The 18,946-nt window shown below is 42.3% G+C and overlaps 1 protein-coding gene across 2 annotated transcripts in view; it reads left to right on the forward strand.

Moving 5' to 3' along the window:
• The first annotated feature begins 1,205 nt into the window (after nt 1-1,205).
• LOC108880953 (neuropilin-1a) overlaps nt 1,206-18,946 on the forward strand; it is a 72,244-nt gene continuing 54,503 nt past the window's right edge. For both annotated transcript variants that reach the window (XM_018672707.2, XM_051069800.1), the window contains exons 1-2: nt 1,206-1,811; nt 2,708-2,882. In XM_018672707.2, coding sequence (XP_018528223.1) covers nt 1,718-1,811; nt 2,708-2,882 — 269 coding nt within the window. In that variant the 5' untranslated portion in view covers nt 1,206-1,717. The remainder of the gene's footprint in view (nt 1,812-2,707; nt 2,883-18,946) is intronic.

Consider the following 18,946-nt stretch of genomic DNA (forward strand, 5'->3'; position numbering starts at 1 on the left):
GCTAGCACAGACGACCTGTGGGCGCGTTTACTACAGGAGGACAATCTCCTCGCTACAAAACCTTATATTCTTCATGGTTTGTAGTGTTCTGTTTTAATTGATGTTACTGTTTTCAAATGTTTCATATCAGTGTAATCCAGTGACCAAACATGTTGTGTTTTTGGTAACTGCTCTTTCATCTGTATTGTTTTCTTCATTTATAAATCAGCACCTGTTAATGCAACAAGTTCTGACTTTTTCTCCGGGGCTTGCTGAAAGGCATCCTGGGGAATGTAGGAAACTGTAATCAGGAGATTAGGCAGATGTCTCCTTATACATTGCTGTGTCATGTGCATGTGCATCAACTACTTATTTTTGTGAAATACTGCTTATCTTTAATATTCAGTCAGCTGTTTCTTCTCTGTGCATGTTCAGCCTTTTTTAATATCATCCTGACACATGAAAGCGCACTGCTCTCCTATCACACTTCATCAATATGACTGAAAAGAGTATTGATCCTTTGTTTAAGTTAAAATGAATAAAGGACAAAATCCATTTCAGGTCATTTGATTCATAATAAATGATGTGTCAGTTTCCAGGACTCTTCATATTCATTCAGTTTCAGTGTCTCTTCAACACAAAAGAGTCAGTAAGATGTGATATTTCACCTTTAAAGTTAAATATACTTTGTTTATGTTTTAATTTTAATAAATTAACGATTGATTTAATAAGGGAAAACAAAAAGGGGCAATCACACGTTTTAAGATTAAAAAGGATCCAGCATTTACTTACAAACCTGAATATTTTTTGCAAATTCTCCTCATTTTCATCATTAAAGCGACCAAAGCCAGTTTAATGATCAACACATGGTCAGTGGGACAAACTATGACATGTAGCTCATCTAAGAAGGAACGAATGACAACATGTTGTCACCGATCAGATGTGGACTCACGCCGGCTTGGTGGACACTGCCCACTCCTTGTACCAGACCCACATGCCAGCGTGAGTTTGCGTGCGCAGTCTTTCTGCTCCCAGCCCTGCATGCGTCGGGAGCGCACAGAGGGCGCACCGGTGTCAGTTTGCTCCAGCCCCTTGTAGCGGTCGGTCGCTTCTGGTTGCGCGAAGTGGCGGCTGTAGAAGCAGGAATTTGGGGGGAGTGGAAATTCCAGCTGTTACTTTCACGGCTCGCGTCGTATTCCTGACATTTTTGCTGTGACGGTCAGTCAGTCGCTGCGAACAGAGAGAGAGAGAGAGAGAGGGAGAGAGAGAGGGGGAGGAGAAAGAGCTGAAAATCAGGAGTAAAGATCTGGAGAGCAGCGCTCCGATGTTCTCCGCGGTTGGTTTTCACTGAATACCGGCTAACTAGTGATTTCTCTGTTCATTTTCTAGTTGGAAGTACGTCTGTCGCTGCTGTTTGGTATCAGAAGTGAGAGGTTTGATGAAGAGGGCGCACCGCTGCCACTTTTGGCGAACGGATTTTTCCTTTTTGATTCTCCGTCTTTCTGCATTTGGATTATTTTTTCTGTCCAGGAGATGGCAAGTTGTTCCCTGACAGACGCAGGGATCCGGTGCTGAAGCTCGCAGGATGCTGGGGACCCGACCACAACCAGATCTCTCACTTTGAGACAATTTTCGTTTTTCTTTTTTTTTTATTTTATTTTAAACAACCAATTGGACGTAAACCCCCTGGACGTTTTTCCGCCTTCCTGTGTTTTTCTTTTCTTTTTCCTTTTCCAGAATGTCTGTGTTGTACAATCTGACAAGGATGCGTGGTGGATTGCTATTGTTCCTTTTCATCCAAGTCATCTTGGTTGCCTCGTTGACTCAGACTGGTAGGTGTTGACTGATTGTATGAATACATGTGGCTTGACAACAGGCAGCCTGGTTCTATATTGATCCATTTTGCATCATTTTGCACCATTGTTGCCTCTCACCTGTTATGCCTCGGCTTTCCCTTTGAGAGCACGTCTGCAGGGATACAAGTTAGAGCGTGTAAATACTGTTATTACCTTACACTAAATACACTAAAACAGGATTAACGCAGTTATTTTAGCCATGCCAAAAGATTAACAAAGTACCTTACAATCACCACAAACTGACAATTTCATATCACAGACACACAACAAGTCCCCGTGTTCAGATTTCCTCGTGATAATAGAAATATTGCACATTTTTCGCGCTTCAGTCAAAGACGCTTTCCGAGCTTTAGCGCGCGTTGCCACTGGAGCTTGATAGAGGCTGGAAGCAATGTAATAAATCATTCATTGAGAAAATTACATTTGATCATCCTGCCTGTTCGCAGGGAGAAGCAGCAGCCAGTCCATCTCACCTTCATGGGCGTAATTACACCTTATGGCAGGGATGCAAAGGAACACACCTCACTTCACACCGCACCTTTTATACTGTGTGTATAATCAGCGGAGTTCTATCCTCTTTTCCAAGCTGATACAAAGTCCCAGGATGTGAATTTATGCTCCTGATGTGTGGATTGTTGCTTAGCGCAGGAATCAGTGCTTTATTGTCAACGTAAATTTCGCTCTAGTGGTGGATGTTTGGATTTATGATGAGTCTTATGATAAGTCTTATTTCCCTCACTCCGTCCTCCCCTGCTGAACCGTTTACATTCAAAATGTGTCACCAGTCAACATGTGAGCGCAGTTCAGTGTCCACAAAGTCAGTTCCTTTCCACCAACTGACTGCAACTTTCCGCCTCTTTCTCGTGCTGCAGATAAATGCGGGGGGAATATAGAGATCGACATCGCGGACTACCTGACCTCCCCGGGCTACCCCGGCGCCTACCCGCCCTCCCAGCAGTGCGTGTGGGTGATAACCGCCCCTGAGCCCGGTCAGAAGATCCTCATCAACTTCAATCCGCATTTTGATCTGGAGGACAGAGACTGCAAGTAAGAGTTCACTCCTCACTCTCTCTCTCTCCTCTCTCCTCTCTCCTCCCTCCTGCTCCCCACCCTTCTCTGCTCTCTCCTCAATCCTGCCTGGATACAGCATGAAACTCTGCCACCTATTGGTCAAGGAGTTACACATCTGCTTCCAGGGAACTGAAGGTGCAGGGTTGAGATATGGCACCAAGGCTACTGGCAATTACTTCAGAGGAAATGGGGTTTGATGAGTTTTGTAATTCAAACTTGATAAGGAGGGAGAGAGTCTTATGGCATTTGTCTCTGGTTGGGTTTTTGGCATGCCTTTAGAGGAGGGTAAAGCCCAGAAAAAGTCAGTGCGCAGCAGCTTTTTATTGATGGAGTTGAGTTTGCTCACTGAATAAAGAAATGATGTTTACTTTTCATTTGGAAGCAGCGTTTACCTGTTTGTGTTTGGAGGAGGAGTAGAGTTTGTCTGGCTTTCCGTCTGGCGGAATAGAACCTCAAGGACCTAATTTAATTTTACAAATTGTTTGAAGTGCTGCTACTTTTTTGTTTGTTTTTCGAAGTTAGAGATATTGAAAGTTGATGTTTTAGTTTGAGGCTGGGTTTTGAATGCAGTTGTGTTTTCTCACCTTGTGCATGTTTGTTAACCTTTATATTTCCAATTACTCCAAAGATGAATCATTTAATTGATTAGTCAATTGCCAAATATTCACTTTTTTGGTTCTGTATTTAAGTAACAGGAATATAAGTTTAGATGACAGCAGTTATTTTTTTTACCATTATCTCATATTTTGTGGCACAAATAATTAATGACCAAACAAGAAAACAAATGACAGCGTCTCCCGTCACCATCACTGGTCTGTGGCTCTGCACAGCTCAGTCAGGAGGTTAGTTTGGGTCGTTAACATCTTACAAATGTTTTTTAGACATCATGCTCGTTACACACAGATTCCCAAACATGCATCACAAATCATTCCTGTGCATGTCTGATGGTGCTTTCCTGTGTATAACCCTGCAAATCTGTAAACAAACACACACACACACACAACTCCTATACCCCCTCTCTTTGACACAGAAACACACACTCGATTGTGTGCATCCACACAACAACCCATGTGTTGCTCTCTTCCATAAATAAGCCTGTTTTTATGTCGGCTCCTCTGTCTTTTTTAAAAGCTCCATAAACGGCTCCTGTGTAAATCACACAACGGGCTGTCCGGCGCTGTCTCACAGATGGGGTCCTCCAATACTATTGGATCATGTTTCACCACCGAGGGACTAATAAACCATTAGCCTTCCAGACAGATAGTGGAAATTGTGTCGTTCAGTGGATTACACACCTACATCAGTGTTGCAGCTAACATGCTGGAGAGCTTCGTCTTGAAAACCTGCAGTGACCTTATTTTGTGTGATAACCAGGGGAGCAATAGAAGTATGCAATCATGCTGTTTAAGTACTTAATGAAATGCAGTAAATCCTGGTGATAAAATTTTAGTCAGTGGCTGGCACTGCTGTACACCACCAACAGAGTATTACTGTGTGCTTAAATTACATCTCCATAGGTTAATGTGCCAGAATAAGGCAGTTGTAAAATAAAATATTATTATCATCAGGGTTTAAGATGAGCTAATTGTTTTAGCATTATACTGTTATTTAATGAAAGAGCAGATAGGCTTCTTGTATCTGATGAAGAACCAGAGCGAGGTCTTCAGGTGCGAGAAAGATCACGTTATTTTATATTCAAAAGGCAGAAAAGGGTGAAAACAGTGGTGAAAAATGAAAAACTAGGTTCTAAGATCTCCAGAGTGATCTTTTTATGCATCTGCAGAGCCTCCTCTACTTCTTTCTCTAAGTTGTTTTAAATGGACTGTTCACGTTGGCCACACACATGATTCCACGTCTCAGTAAGCCCGCAGTCAAGCAAACATTTCCACATTATGACTGACGCGCAGTCAAATGCTGCAGGAATCAGACCTGTGTCCGTTCAACAGCCAGGCCACCCTGCAGCCACCTCAACATGCCATTCAGCTGTTTTCTTAGGGGCCTCGGTTTTGCTCGATTGGTTTCATTATTTGTTGTGTGAGTTTATGTTGGATGATGATGGGGTGTATCTCATAGCTCTCAGACTTGGCAGGAGCAGTGTTGTTTTTGGGACCGAGTCAAATGTTCCAAATATGCCCATTGAGGGGGGCCTTAAGCCTTTGGCGAGACCACAGTCCCACTTAAAAATTTCCTGAGATGATATTTAAGAGTTTTATTTCACTGTTTGATGCCACCGGGCTCAACGTCAGCTCCAAAATATGGTAATGCAGTCGATGAGGCCATGATTGGAAACAGCAACTGCATTTAATGTTCTACCATGAATCTGAAGTCATAAACGTTGTACAGTAACCTCTCCTGGTTTTCAGTCAGGGCACACATGGGGTTAGGGTTAGAGACGCTGACTCCTTATCAAACATTTGACTATTAAATGAGCCATTTTTAAAAGTCAAAACATCCAAAGTGATTCGATTTCAGCTTCTCAAATGTGAGGATTTGTGCTAATCTTTTCAAAATGCCGTTCAGGACCACTTGGTTGGACAAAAGAAAAAATTAGAAGACAATATCCTGGGTTCTGTGAAGTATTGATGTGCTTTTCACTGGTTCTTGGGATTCAAAAATCCAAGAAAATTCAATCACTAATCGCACAAAAAGCAGCAAATCCCCATCTTTGAGAAGCTGAAACCAGCGACTGTTTGTTTGTCTAATAAACGACATAAACAAGTGATTGATTGGACTTGTTGTCAATGACGTGTCTGTTGATGAACTAACCAGCTGAGTGCTAAAAACATTGTGTATTTAGTTTTGCTCCCAAAGAAACAGAGCTTGTCGGGATTCAGTGTCTTGCTCACACAGATTTTGATATTCTGTGAGAAAACAGAGCCACTGGCGTTTAGCTCACAGCACAGTTTCTCTATCGTTCTACTCCCCCATAGCTTTAGTTCAAATGCTGTCGTCTAATTGAAATGTATTGTTGGAATGACAGCCCTCCTCCTCCTCTCTAATCAGATAGCATGTCACTGCTTGCCCATTTCTCCCAGTCCCATAATTAAATTACTGGACCAAAATGGAACAAACATGTTCCAGTGCTGTGAAACATGTCTGCAGTTAACTAGCCAAACAAAGAAACCATAGCACTGGCGTCCACAGGCAAACGCCAGCTACATTTCCGCCATCTGCGGTACAAAATATCTTCCGTCGTCCCCCCTTTATGACCCGGGGTTTGTAATTATGATCCCTAATTACAACGTTTTAAAAAAATACATATTTGCCAGCCGGGAAATGTTTTCTACATGGAAACTGAAACTTTGGAGGAGTTCTGTACTAAAATTAGACGATCTCAGTTCGGAATCAATGACACTTTAACACATATAAAAGACTGTGTAGCTTTGTGTTTTCAGACAAATAACACAAATGTTCTGAATCATAACCTTGCTAAAAACCCAAAAATGATACTGTAGTAGATTTCAAGATTAACTTGGCAGGTTACATAGATTAATTTGTCTTTCACAAGGCCTTCGTAAGCTTCTGTGAAACAGTCAGTCTGGGTGATAATTCCAACAATGACCTTTTACTTCCACAAACTCTCAAGTGACACAGTCTGTGCTCAGTGAACAGACGTTGGTTTAGATGAGAACCAGTAACACTTTTGTTCAGACACACTAAGATCCGTCGGCTCTGCCTCCGTAGCCAATCTGGAGTGGCACCAGAACAAGTCTTGTCTCACGTCCATGTCTGAAATAGCGCGGCCGACAAAGTGAATCCCCGCGGAGCGCGGTAAAATAGAGCAGAGGCATGGGTAAGGAACATGCGTCGGTGGCAGGATAATTTGGGACATCTTTTTAGGAGTTGGCTGAACTGTCACCTCCTACATGAGGCTGTACTGGCACAGCATCTCACACAAACACACACATACACACACACAGGCAGCACAAACTTTCTGTCACTTACAGTATGCTTCATGTGCACTCTTTGGTGTACACAGCTACAGTATGCACACTCTGCAAATTCTCTAATAGTTTTGAGTTCACACAAAGACAAACACAGACGGTGGCTTTAAAGGGAAATTCCACCCTTTTCACCCACATTCAGTGATGAATATTGGCGTTACAGGTACATGTTGTTGTCTGGTGCAATCTGTTTTCTTTTGTTTTTAGTCTACGCTCATAAACGTAAATGAGGTGGACAAAATATTAGACTTCATAAAGGTAGGATTTATTGAGGGTTGTTGGATTAGACTGCATTTATTTTGGCTTATAAACCTGCACCTGAGGGTAAAACCCAAAACTTAACACAAGTTCAGACCTCTCCTCACTGAGACAGAGGTAGATGAGGCACGTTGAGAGAAATCTGCGAGAGCAAAGAAGTTAATTACAGCACTTCATCACTGAACAAATGCAAAGCATTGACCATCACATGATGATAAATAAGAGTGTAAGAGTATCTTTAACTCCTCTCCTCCCAGCAGACCAAAACCACACACAATATTTCACATTTACATCCTGACATTTCTGGGACATAAACAACAAATGCCTCCTCCTATAAAGAAGGGAGACTGGAGGGGTGAAAGACAGAACAAGAAAGAGATAGAAAAATAGAGGGGATGCTATAAATTCCTCTACAGTGCGATGGAAGGACCAGTTGTCTCTTATGGTATGTCCCGAGGCAGAGTGCTCCATGACGAGTCAAAAAAATGTTTCCTCAAGCAGAGACACGGTCACAGGACTGACGTCCTACAGCCTGAAGGTATCACATGAATGGAAATACACACTTGGACAGCATTTGTGTGCCTATATGTATATATATGTGTATGTGTGGAGGGAGGGTTGTGTTGTTTACAAAGTCAGTGTGGGTTTTGTTTTTCAGTCAACTCACGTTTTCAAAGTTGATGTCGCTGAGATGATCAGCATGACCTTGAGAAATGAGTCGAGATATTTCGGTTTATATTTTTGGAAAATGGATGGATGATAGATGGAAGGAGGCCGGACAGATGAATGAATGAACAGATGGCTGGAAGGATGGATTGCTGAATAGATGGATATACAGTTGGATAAACTTTGTTTCCCAGTCCACTGCGATGACCTCTTCTTGTGAAAAATGCAGAACAACATTAGTCAGCGACTCTGCCGTCAGTTGTTTAGTCTTGTGTTTGTGCCACAGCACAAAAATGTGCCACATGACAAATATTGTCGTCAATCTCAGCCCTTTTTTATGTGGCTTTAGACCGAGGCGTTGTTTCACCAGTGGTCCTGTGTTCAGCATTCAGTCTGACTTTGCCAGTTTCAAAGAAAAATAAAAGCATCCCTCCCAGATGGTTGCATTTTTCAGTTCCAGAGCGGCCACACAAAACAGGAAGACTAACTGTGGTGCTGTCACAGAACGGTTAGCCTGTGGCTCGCTTCCAAGGAAATTTGAGGCGCAAGCCTTCAAAAATAATTTGGCTGTTTGTTGTGTGTGTCGCAGTGATGGGTTCCTTGTATTTGTTACTTTGAAGTATAAAAGAGCCATGAGAATTGGGTCAGTAAAAGATGAATATTTTTTTGTCTTCTTGTTCGCAGTCTAAGTGAGCAGTCGTCCTGTCTTCTGTAACAGCTCTTTTTCTTCTGTATTGCACTGACATGTTTGTAATATGTCACGTCTGTTTGTTAAAGTAGAGAACATTCACAAACCCTTGGCAATTGGCCAGTTTTAAGTTTTAATTGTGGCTGTTTTAAGTCTGAAGAGATGTGAATTTTAATACGTACAGTGGTATAACAACAGATCAGCAGGTCAACATACCTCTCCCTTTTCACATGCCAGTTTTACTTTCCAAAATTACTACACTTCCCACGTTGCAGCGAGGTCTCAGTCTGGGATTCCCTCTTAGCTTAAAGTACCCAAACAGACGACGTTAGCTTAATCATTAAATCCCTCCTGATCATTCAGTGTCATCCTCACAGAACTGGAAATGTTAATGGAATGAGAGAAAACAGCAAGAGAGGAAAAATGGCAAACGACAGAGAAATCTGCTGCATAAGAAAGAGGCTATGATCTCTGAGACTGGAAGTAAACAAAGGTGATGAAGGGGAAAAGGAGAAAGAGGGATGAAGAAAGAGAGCTGAAGGCTACAGACAGACTCAGAGAGACAGAGGACCCTCGGCTGGTTGGCACGGTCAGTCTGATCCTGACCTCGGTGACAGATCTCTCGTTGTCTCTCCTCCTCCTCCGGCCTCAGGCTGCTTTTTTTCTCACTTTTTTCATCCAGTCACCTCCTGCTCCATCACTCGCTCTCTCTTTCCCTCTCTCATCATTCTCTTCCCCCTGCTCACTGTCTCTGAACTCCATGTGCACTCATCATGTTTTCATCCCATTTTTTCCTCTGTTCACCATATGCTCTCCCTCTCCTCGGTTTGGATGAATGATGGTGAACTTTTCACTGTGTCCAACCTGAGCTCTTGGCTGTGTTTAATAAAACGCCAAATGATGACTGAGCAGACTGTACCTACAGCAGCCATTTCAGCTGTTAGCTAGAGATGTTTCAGTAGCAACTGAATTACTTTGGGAAGGACTCCACAAAACCTGGCTTTTGAAAATTGCTAGCACGTTAGCCGAATCAAACAGTTGCGTCAACAGTTGCCAGCAGACAGAGAGCAACATCAGCATGGATTTGGAGCCTCTTGGATGTAACTCCAAAAATAACTGGTTCTTTAGCAGCTAAATTCTCCACAGCGTTCACCAGCTAGTTGTTATCTGTTTGGTGTGGGGCAGGTAGTGCACTGTGGCTTTATCAGAGCTTTTTTTGGTAAAATAGTTGCCTGACGCACCTGGAAACAGGATTGCATGGGAGCCTGAGCTAAAAATGCGAGGTTATTGTTGTGTATTTATCCTTTATTTGTCGTCCAGTTGATATTTTACCATTTTGAAGACACTTCAAAACAAAAATAGTAAATGATAAACTCTTTTTTGAGGTCTGAGATATCTTTATATTAAAATACCTGATAGTTACTTTGCATTCTGTTTTATTTCACTTAGAGGGCTGCTTGGTGCAAAGTTAAGAGTTTAATTACTCACTTCCACCTTTATACAGTAGATGACCACCTGAATAGAGGACAAACATTGGCAAAGGAACAGACTTTCACCAGCTGACTCCTGTCTTTCAGCGGCAAATGTTTGTCTAATGGAAGGAAGGGTGAACTTTGAATCCTGCTATTGTTTCTCTAAACGCAAATGTACATTGTTTGGATTTGCTTCTCTAAACAATTATAGCCACAAACTCTGCGCCCCATATGAATCAGCTCACACATATGGAACACACAGATGCACACATGCAAAGGCTGAAAAATAACACATTCGTAGGCGCATATACTGTATCTAAAACACACACATATACACACACAGTAAAACTAACAACTTGCTGTAAATGTATGGCAGACCAGTTGTGGATTCCCTGCTCATCAGTGAACACACACGCACATACACACACACACACACTTTCACAGACAAATGAAAACACATGTCAGATTAGATCCTTAACAAGCAGATTAATGAGGAGAGAGTTTGGCGGGGGGGGGGGGACCCAGTCAGCAACTTCACGCACACACACACACACACAGCTGCAATCCGAGGATTTACAGGACGCACTCACTGATACACTCCAGATGTCCTGAAAACAACACACACACACACACTCTGCCATGCACGACAGTGGGGGCATCTATCAGTGCAAACAGTTGGATTTAACAGTGACAACAAAGCTTGTTTTGAACGATTTTTGTGCACAGCTTCTATTGGGTGTTATTTAATCTGGTATTAAAGCTCAGCATATTTAGATCCACTGTGAGCATCGTGGACAGTGACAGAGATGATGCGACTGGCTTGGAGATTGCTGGATTGGTTAGTTGAATACATTTGGAGGCGTCGGCGTAAGACGTCACATTTGGGAGGGGAGCTAATGTGGTGACGGCTGGACGTGGCTACTTGTAATTCTTAGGGAGTTTTCAGGCTTTGGCTCCGGCTTCATCCTTACTGCAAGTCTGTTTTCACACACAAGAAGTAGAAGAAGAAACTTGAAGCACAACACACTGTATGCCCTCATCACATCCCTAAGAGATAGCCTTTCTTTTTTTTTTGGAAACACAGAAGACGTTTCTGTCTTTTACTGTCATCAGGAGGTAAAATTTGTCACGCCTTGGTGAGTGTCATGTCGTACTGCAGCGGCAGCTTCAAAGGAGAAGTTCAGAACAACGGAAGCATTCACCAGATGTGTATTTTGACTGTGAAGCTTCTTTTTTAGGACATGCACTTAATGACAAATGACGCTAATGTGACACCAGAGATGTTACTCCGCTCCAAGTTTGTGAAGCACTTGGCTTTCACATTTGGTGCGGACGCCATGGGAATCCACTTTAGACTGTTTTTGTGTAGCTGCAGCACCTTTCATGCCTCATTAAAGCCCTCAGTGAAAACAGCCTCCAGTCCAGGAAAACCTGTCCACTTGGCTCAAGTGTGATAATGGCCTTATATTAACTTTGACACAATTAAAACACCTCTGAATCGACTGTGTCGCTATATAGGAACTGGACAGATGCTTGGACTGATAGATGGACAGACAGACAAGCCTTGACCCACTTCTTTTTATGTCCAAACTGTCCTACGTGTTTCTGGGCGTCCAAAAAAGTCACAAGGCACCACTCAAAATCCTAGTAATCCACCAAATATAAATGACCGTGACTGAACTTTATTCATGTGACTGTTCCGCTCAAATCTGGCTTCATAGTGTGAATTTAAAAGGCCTGTGAAGACTCAATGTCACGCTTGGGACGGGTCATCTTTGGGACGCCGGGGTCGGAGGGCAGTCAGCAGGTCAAACTCTTTTTTGACCTTCTCTGGGGAGGACCGGCCGCCTGGGAGGCTTGGTCCTTTCTAAATATGCACGACAGGAAACCCGCCTCCAACAGAGCCAAATAGCTGTTCACTAGCAGCGTGGACAATAAAGTCTTTTTCTTTCTCAGCTTGTAGAGGAATGTGTTGTATCTGTTTGGGTAGAAACGCCCCCAGGGTGACCTCCCATTGAGAAATGTAGGTAGAGGATACACATACACACACACACCTCTTGTGGGCAGATGATAAACAGTACAAGTGTGTGGGAGGCACACACATTCACAGATATATGCATACACAACAAAAATGAAACAGATACATACATGGATGTAATAGACGTGAGTGGATTTAGTCTTGGGGCCCAAATCTTTGAGGTCAACGCTGCACATCTAAACAAAACCCGGGGCTCTTATTTTGATAGTTTGTGTGTAGTGTGTGTGTTTGTGTGGCGGCCTCTCTGCGCCTCTGAAGCTTCACTGTGTTAACTTTTAGGCACTTTTAAGGAGCACAGTGAACACTGGAGTGACTCAGTGTTCATCAGTTCCATGGGTGCTGAGTTATTTTGAATCAGACTGCTGACTGAGGGAACACAACAGGTTTTAAGGAAATGGACGTATTAGTCAACCCTAACTAAGCAAAAACAGCAAAATCATCGGTGTGTAACCACAACATCATCTGCTCTGATACTCTATGCTAACTCTATGCTAACTCTATGTGCAGTAGCACAGTGTTGCAACTCTCCATTACAAGTGCAAGTCCTGCCTTAGAGCCTGCCTCAACAGCAGGAAGCACTCAGGTTTTGGTCTTTATTATGAAAAATGGTTCCTTATAGTGTTAAATGATTTATACATTATTGCACAAGCAGCATTTTTACGTCTCAGCCGGTCCTTGTGAGGCTGTGCACAACTTCATTACATGATGTTCGGTGGTTAAATCAATGCAAATGCATCTTGACTTAGAACTGATCATGTGTTTTCTATGTGGTGTGTTTATGAAGTAACTAATAACTGCAGCTGTTGTATAAATGCTGCAGTAAAACAGGGATTTCCAATACTCCAATTCCAATAACTAATGAAGTATTTCTTGATATTACAGATATAACCAGGTCTATTTTTTGAAAACTTTACCTCTCCACTGTAGTTTTTGCTGTACAGTCCTTCGCTGGTCTGTACCTTGTTGTTTTTTTAAACGACATGCTCCTTGTGATAATGCTCGCTTCCCACCAACACTCATCAGACTGAAGTGTTAGTGTGGAGCCCAGAGGCAGTGATCTACAGAGAACAGAAGAATGATTTTGGTTTTTATGTTTTCATAACTGAAAAGCTAATTTGGCAAATGGGCTAATCCCCATTTAACATCCTTTATTTCCCAAATGCTACTCATTAAGTCACAACACCAGCAGGCATTATTGCTCAATAACATTTTTGTCCCAGAATGAAGGCTGTTTAACAACGTCCAACTGTTTGCTCTTTATCTCTCTATCTGCCTCCCTGTCTGTCTGTCAACTAGACTCTCTTATTGCCAAAGTGTGGCAGTCCCAGTTGGGGTTTCTATATGTGTGTCTGAATAGAGCCAAGTTAATTAATGTCACATGTTTTGGGGGGAACAAGAGAGATGGATGTATAGTCAGACAGGCCTCCACGTGAATGTAGATGAACTTGTCGAGGGCTAACGCATGTCAAAGTGCAGTGAAAGTGACACTGTGTTTATTGCTTTGCCCTTAAGTCACTTCAGAGAAGTGTGGATTGAGTGTCGGTCGACAAAGGGCCTTTTTCCTCCCAAATCTCCCAGGTACAAATGGAGACGTTTGGCTTTTCACTAGATTCAGACTCGGAAACGCCCCTCTGTGTTCAGTGAAGTCTAGAGTTACGGCAACAGAATCAGGATGTAGTGACAAATCTCATGTGGCAGATTCAACTTTCACTCTTCTTCTGTTGAATAAAAGTCGCACTAGCACCTGAATTTTTATTTTGTGTATAAAACATGAAGGCACTAGCTCACCTTATTTCTCTTAAAACAAACAATGTTGCAACACTTTGACCCTCAGAACAACTTTTCCCCCCAAAATGTCGACATTTCTTTTTTTTTTTTCTTCAACTCTTCCACATTAAACCCCAATGAGTTTGCACCAAATCTCATTTCATCCTTCAGGGTCCCTAAACAGTCGGTCTAAGAGGAAGGAGGGGAGAAAAAAATCGGTGCTCTCCTTCCCTCCACTGTCGGATTAAAGCTTCCTAAATGAGAACAAATTCCACCTCCTCCATGTCTCCGTTTTAATTTCCCAGCAGGATTGTGCTGCCGTGGCTTTGTATCTGCACGGCCGAGGTGAAGGATGAGGATATTCATACTTTTTGCTGCTTGGCCCAATTTATTTTTTGGGCAGAGGAACAGGCTTTTGAGTCTTTGTGTGTCTGTGTGTGTGTGAGAGAGAGAGAGAGAGAGAGAGAGAGAGATCCTTCTGGCTTTAATAGGATTTGTTAAAATACTTATTCTCAAATTTTGGAAGTGTTTTTCATCATCATACTCCAGATACCGGGCTTTCCAAGTAATTTATCATTTAATCGAAGTCTGGATGTTTGTTTGTTTTGAAATTTGGGTTTATAGTATCTGAGTCATGTTCATCAAATTAAATGTGTGTGGGTGAATGGGTGGCATGAGTAGAAGTGAGTATTTCTGCAAATATTTCTGAGTATGAATGTGTGTTGTGAGTGTACTTCATGTGTATGAAGGAATGGCATCTACTGAGTGCTCATGGCTCTGATGAGTAGTGCTGCAAACACTGACAAGAGTGTGTGTGTGTGTGTGTGTGTGTGTGTGTGTGTGTGTGTGTGTGTGTGCTCTCGTGCTTTTATCTTTGTCAGGACCAAATTTTGATGTTGAGAGTGAGGCCATTTTTGGAAAGTGAGGACATCTTTTTGGTCCTCACCTATAAAAAAGGGGCTGTTTGTGGGTCAAGTTTAGTCTATAGGTTTAGTTTAGGTCACCCATGTTTCCCTGCAGTATCTGCTCATAGCAACTAAATCATTAAAATGTTTATGCATATGTTCAGACACTCACTACACATGGATAATGTTTGGGGAAAGACTGTGGTCTTGGTTGAATGTTTATTTTGAACACATAAACAAACACACAGTCTTTTCCTAACCTTAACCAAAGTGCTTGTGTTGCCTAAAGTTAACAACACTCAGACCTGGTTTCCAGTGTCAATCCATGAATGTAACAGGGAGAGTTTGTTGTATTTTGATTACTGTTGAACTTCCAGGTCGACGGCCTCGAGAAGTAAATCAGTTGCATCCCATAGAAGATGAATAGAGGCTGCACCTCATTCAAGTTGTCATAACACCACGATGAATATAGTTTCTCACAAGAACAGAAGTGCAAACTTGTGTGTGGATGAATGTATTTATGTACATGTGTAGGTGTGTGTGAATGTGTGTGTGTGTGTGTGAGCAGGGAATGGAGTATTATTCGTGGGGAGATGACATGAGTGGCAGTGAGTACTCAAGTGTGTGTGAGTGAGTGAATAAGACAGTGAGCGGGAGATGATGTAGGTTTTTGTGGTGAACACGGGGGAGGTGAGAAACGGGGGAAGGATGGACTGGTGTGTGTGTGTGATGGCAGGTGGCGTTGTAGTGTGTTTTCTGTTCACAGATTCAGATACAACACACACACACACACACACACACACATGTGCCATCTGTAGCCTCCCAGCAGAGCTCAGAACGACTGGTCAGACTGAGTTTATCAGCGCTAAAACACAGAAACCGCTCATGTGGTACAAAATCTGAACACTGTAGCCTAAAGCTTCTCGTGTGTGTGTGTGTGTGTGTGTGTGTGTGTGTGTGTGTGTGTGTAGATTAGTATTACTCACATTGTAGGGACATAGATCTGCTCACATTCTGGGGACACACCTTTGAATTGTGGACAAAAAGCTGGTCCTGACCAGGTAAACAGTTCAGTTTAGGGGTTAAGACCTTCAGGTTTAGGTTAGGTATGTAGTAGTAATGATAAAGGTTACGGTTACCGAGGCCGGTGAGATGCATCAGAGCTGAATATTAACACAGAGCAGGATGTAACAGAGCAGCAGTTCACACCTACGACTGATACTAACAATGTTCTCTGTATTTTTTAACATATTCTTTAGTTGGCACAGTTTTTTGTTTCCAGTGACAAAGTGAACTCACACTGACAGATTTTCAGGTCATCCTGCAGGGCGTGTAGTTTGACAGCAGACACTGTTTTATTTAAAACACCAGTTATAGCTTTAGGTTTAAATCCTCAGAGTAAAAGAAAATTAGCTTCTTTGTCAAGTCTCCATTTTGTACTGACTTTAAACAATCACAGTGACAGCAGTCTCATTTTAACTAGTAGTTGCATTGGAGAAACAGGCATGGCATCTTCTTCACTCTCTCGATGTGATTGGTACAATCACTCTTCTATGTGTGAAACTGAGCGTAACAAGTCGACTGCTTCTTCATGAGGTTGTTAAAGGCCGTTCTCGGTAATGAAAGAAATCACTACACGAGTTAGAAGTGGATGAGGCCTGTTGGAGGAAAGTGCACATGCCAGAAACTTTATTACTGTACTTGATCAAACTTTAACCCCCGAAAATTTGGTTTGGCTTTCTCAAAAGTGGAATATTTCCCTTAAAGCCACACGGTTTATAGAGAAGTTCAGGCCTGTGGAAGAATCTTTTAATGTCTGGAGAGGAAGGTGGAGACCAGACAGTGTTTGCACAGACAGATCCAGATGAAGGGAAAGAGAGGTGGATGGAATAAATGATCGACAGAGGCAAAGAGATGTGTAACGCCGCCCTGCAGAAACACTGAGTCATTCCTAGCTTTTGCGTCGCTTTGCAGGAGGTGAATTTAACAACGGCTCAAACTTCATCCCCATAAACGCTTCCGTGATACCTTCCAGATGTGTGTTACAAACTTAGCCGTGGGGGGGAACACAACGCGACGCAACGCAACATGTTAATGAGCCGTAATGTACCGGCGGAGCAGGGTGGGGGTGACTGCTTATAGCTCAGTACTCCAGTAGCTTGGGAAGAAGGCGGGAAGGAATGCAGTGCCGTGTGAAAATTCCCCTTCTCCGTCTGGATCGTATTTATTTAAAGTGGTAATCTGCCACATCCTCGTTTGTTTTAAATTTGGCTTCATTGGTGGAGCTCAGTGGTCATTGCTGTGGTCGATGTGCTTTACTGTATCAGACATTACTTATCAAACTGTTCAGACAATACAGTGACATCTTAATTCATCTTAATTTTATTTGATTTTGTTTTGTGAATTTGAAGATAACTAAGCAAATAACAGATAATGATGCAATTGTTTTTCAAAATAACAAAAGTGTAGGTTACTAAAGCTCTAACTCTACTGAAAACCAATACAGAACTTGTCCTTTAATACCTCATCTTGTTCTAACTTACTAATGTTCCAGCATCTCGTTAAGGTTAATATTACAATTACAGTTTGTGACCTACGAATCAAATCTAATAATCTAATCTAATAATAAATCTGGTAGTTTTTAAAGCTCTATATACTGTCTGCTGAACCTCAGCTACAACAAGAGGACAAGGACAGAGGAGGATAGTTTCTAATGAGACTTAGTGAGTGAAAGTCACTACTTGTAAAACGCTAAATGTAAGAGCTGGAGTTTTATCACCTGCACCCCGGGTGGAAGCAACACTGGGTAAAGAAATGTAAAAGAATATCATTCTCATGTTCTGCAGGATTGTTGCAGGTGACTGGTGTCAGCATGTCCTGAAGATACAGCAGAATTTCTCTGTATGTTTTGACCTTCCATAGAATTTCCTGCTTATTTATAACTTGACATTTAGTCCACTTCCTGTTCTGTACATCACTGTGGGTTACAGTGCCAGTTAATAGCATAACATGTTCATTTAAACATCTGCTGTTGGGCCCCCAGATGGAATGACGACTGTTTTGCCCTTGAGCAAGGCATTTGCTACGGACAGCTGCATTTGGAGGGCATAAATAGCCGGTGTGGTTAATGAGTGATGTGAGGGGATGGAGAGGAGGCTGCAGGGCTGCAGACTGAGAGACTCTCCTTAACTAGAGTGTGAAGAGACAGACCCACTTCATTAAACGGCCTGTCTCGGTAAACACCGACTGCCTCCAGGATTGGCTGGAGTGACTGAGTGAGTGAGCGTAGCCATCTGCATGCAGACACACACACACACACACACACATCTCCCTCTCTCCCCATGGCTCTTATTTTATGAGCCTGTGTAAGACATGGTAGTGTTGAGAGAGGAGGTGGAGCGAGGTGGAAGTTTGATGCTATGAATAAAAATGCCATCACCTAAACATCACTGTCGGCACTAAGACTTTACAAGCGAGCACTTAAGTCCATTTCTCACCGGGCATGTAAAACCGTCTGCGAACACATGGCGAATAAGACTGAGAGACACAGTGAGAACAAAGTCAGACAGAAAGAACAGATTTTGTACACCTCCGGCTCAAATACCTCGATTTAAACATTGAAAATCTTGTTTATGCCCTGAGCTGTCGGCGCTGCAGATACATAATGTGTGTAAACAGACTTGCCTGAGAATATTTCTGTATGTTCGACAGTGTGGAAACTTAACCAACGTCCTGATAACTGCTAAGGTTGTTTGTTATGCTAATTTGATGCTTGTGTTTTCAGAGGACGGTGTTGCAGTAAATACTCACGTCGATGTTAGTTAAGTAAATGACTCGCAGCATGTTGGTTAACAGTGGGATGAATAGGCAGCCAGAGCACTGAGCTTAAGATGATTTTAATTCTTTATAAGTTTGATGCTGCTTCTGCTTCTGCTGCTGGTGAATTTTGAATTTGTATTGATCATTTATGCAGTTTTAATTGCCATGTGTTTGCTAGTTGCACCTTTTCCTGTATGATTGTGTTGGAGCCTTATTGATCAGGTCTCTCTTATGTTACTGCTGGTTTCTGGTGAAAGTAAAACCTCTCAAAGATTTTTGCAGATGTAGGGATGTCCCAGTAACATATAGTATAGTGCTCAAACAGAATAACATGACTCCACCTTTACCTTCATCAAAATGCTAAGAATCTTTGAACAAACAATTTACATATATAGAATTTAGATTAACCTTTCATTAAAGGAATCCAAGAAGCATAAGAATCACTGGCGAATCCAGAGAAATACTCAGACACATATCTGTGCC

The sequence above is a fragment of the Lates calcarifer genome, linkage group LG4 (assembly GCF_001640805.2).
Source record: "Lates calcarifer isolate ASB-BC8 linkage group LG4, TLL_Latcal_v3, whole genome shotgun sequence".
In the NCBI taxonomy this organism is placed as follows: domain Eukaryota; kingdom Metazoa; phylum Chordata; class Actinopteri; family Centropomidae; genus Lates; species Lates calcarifer.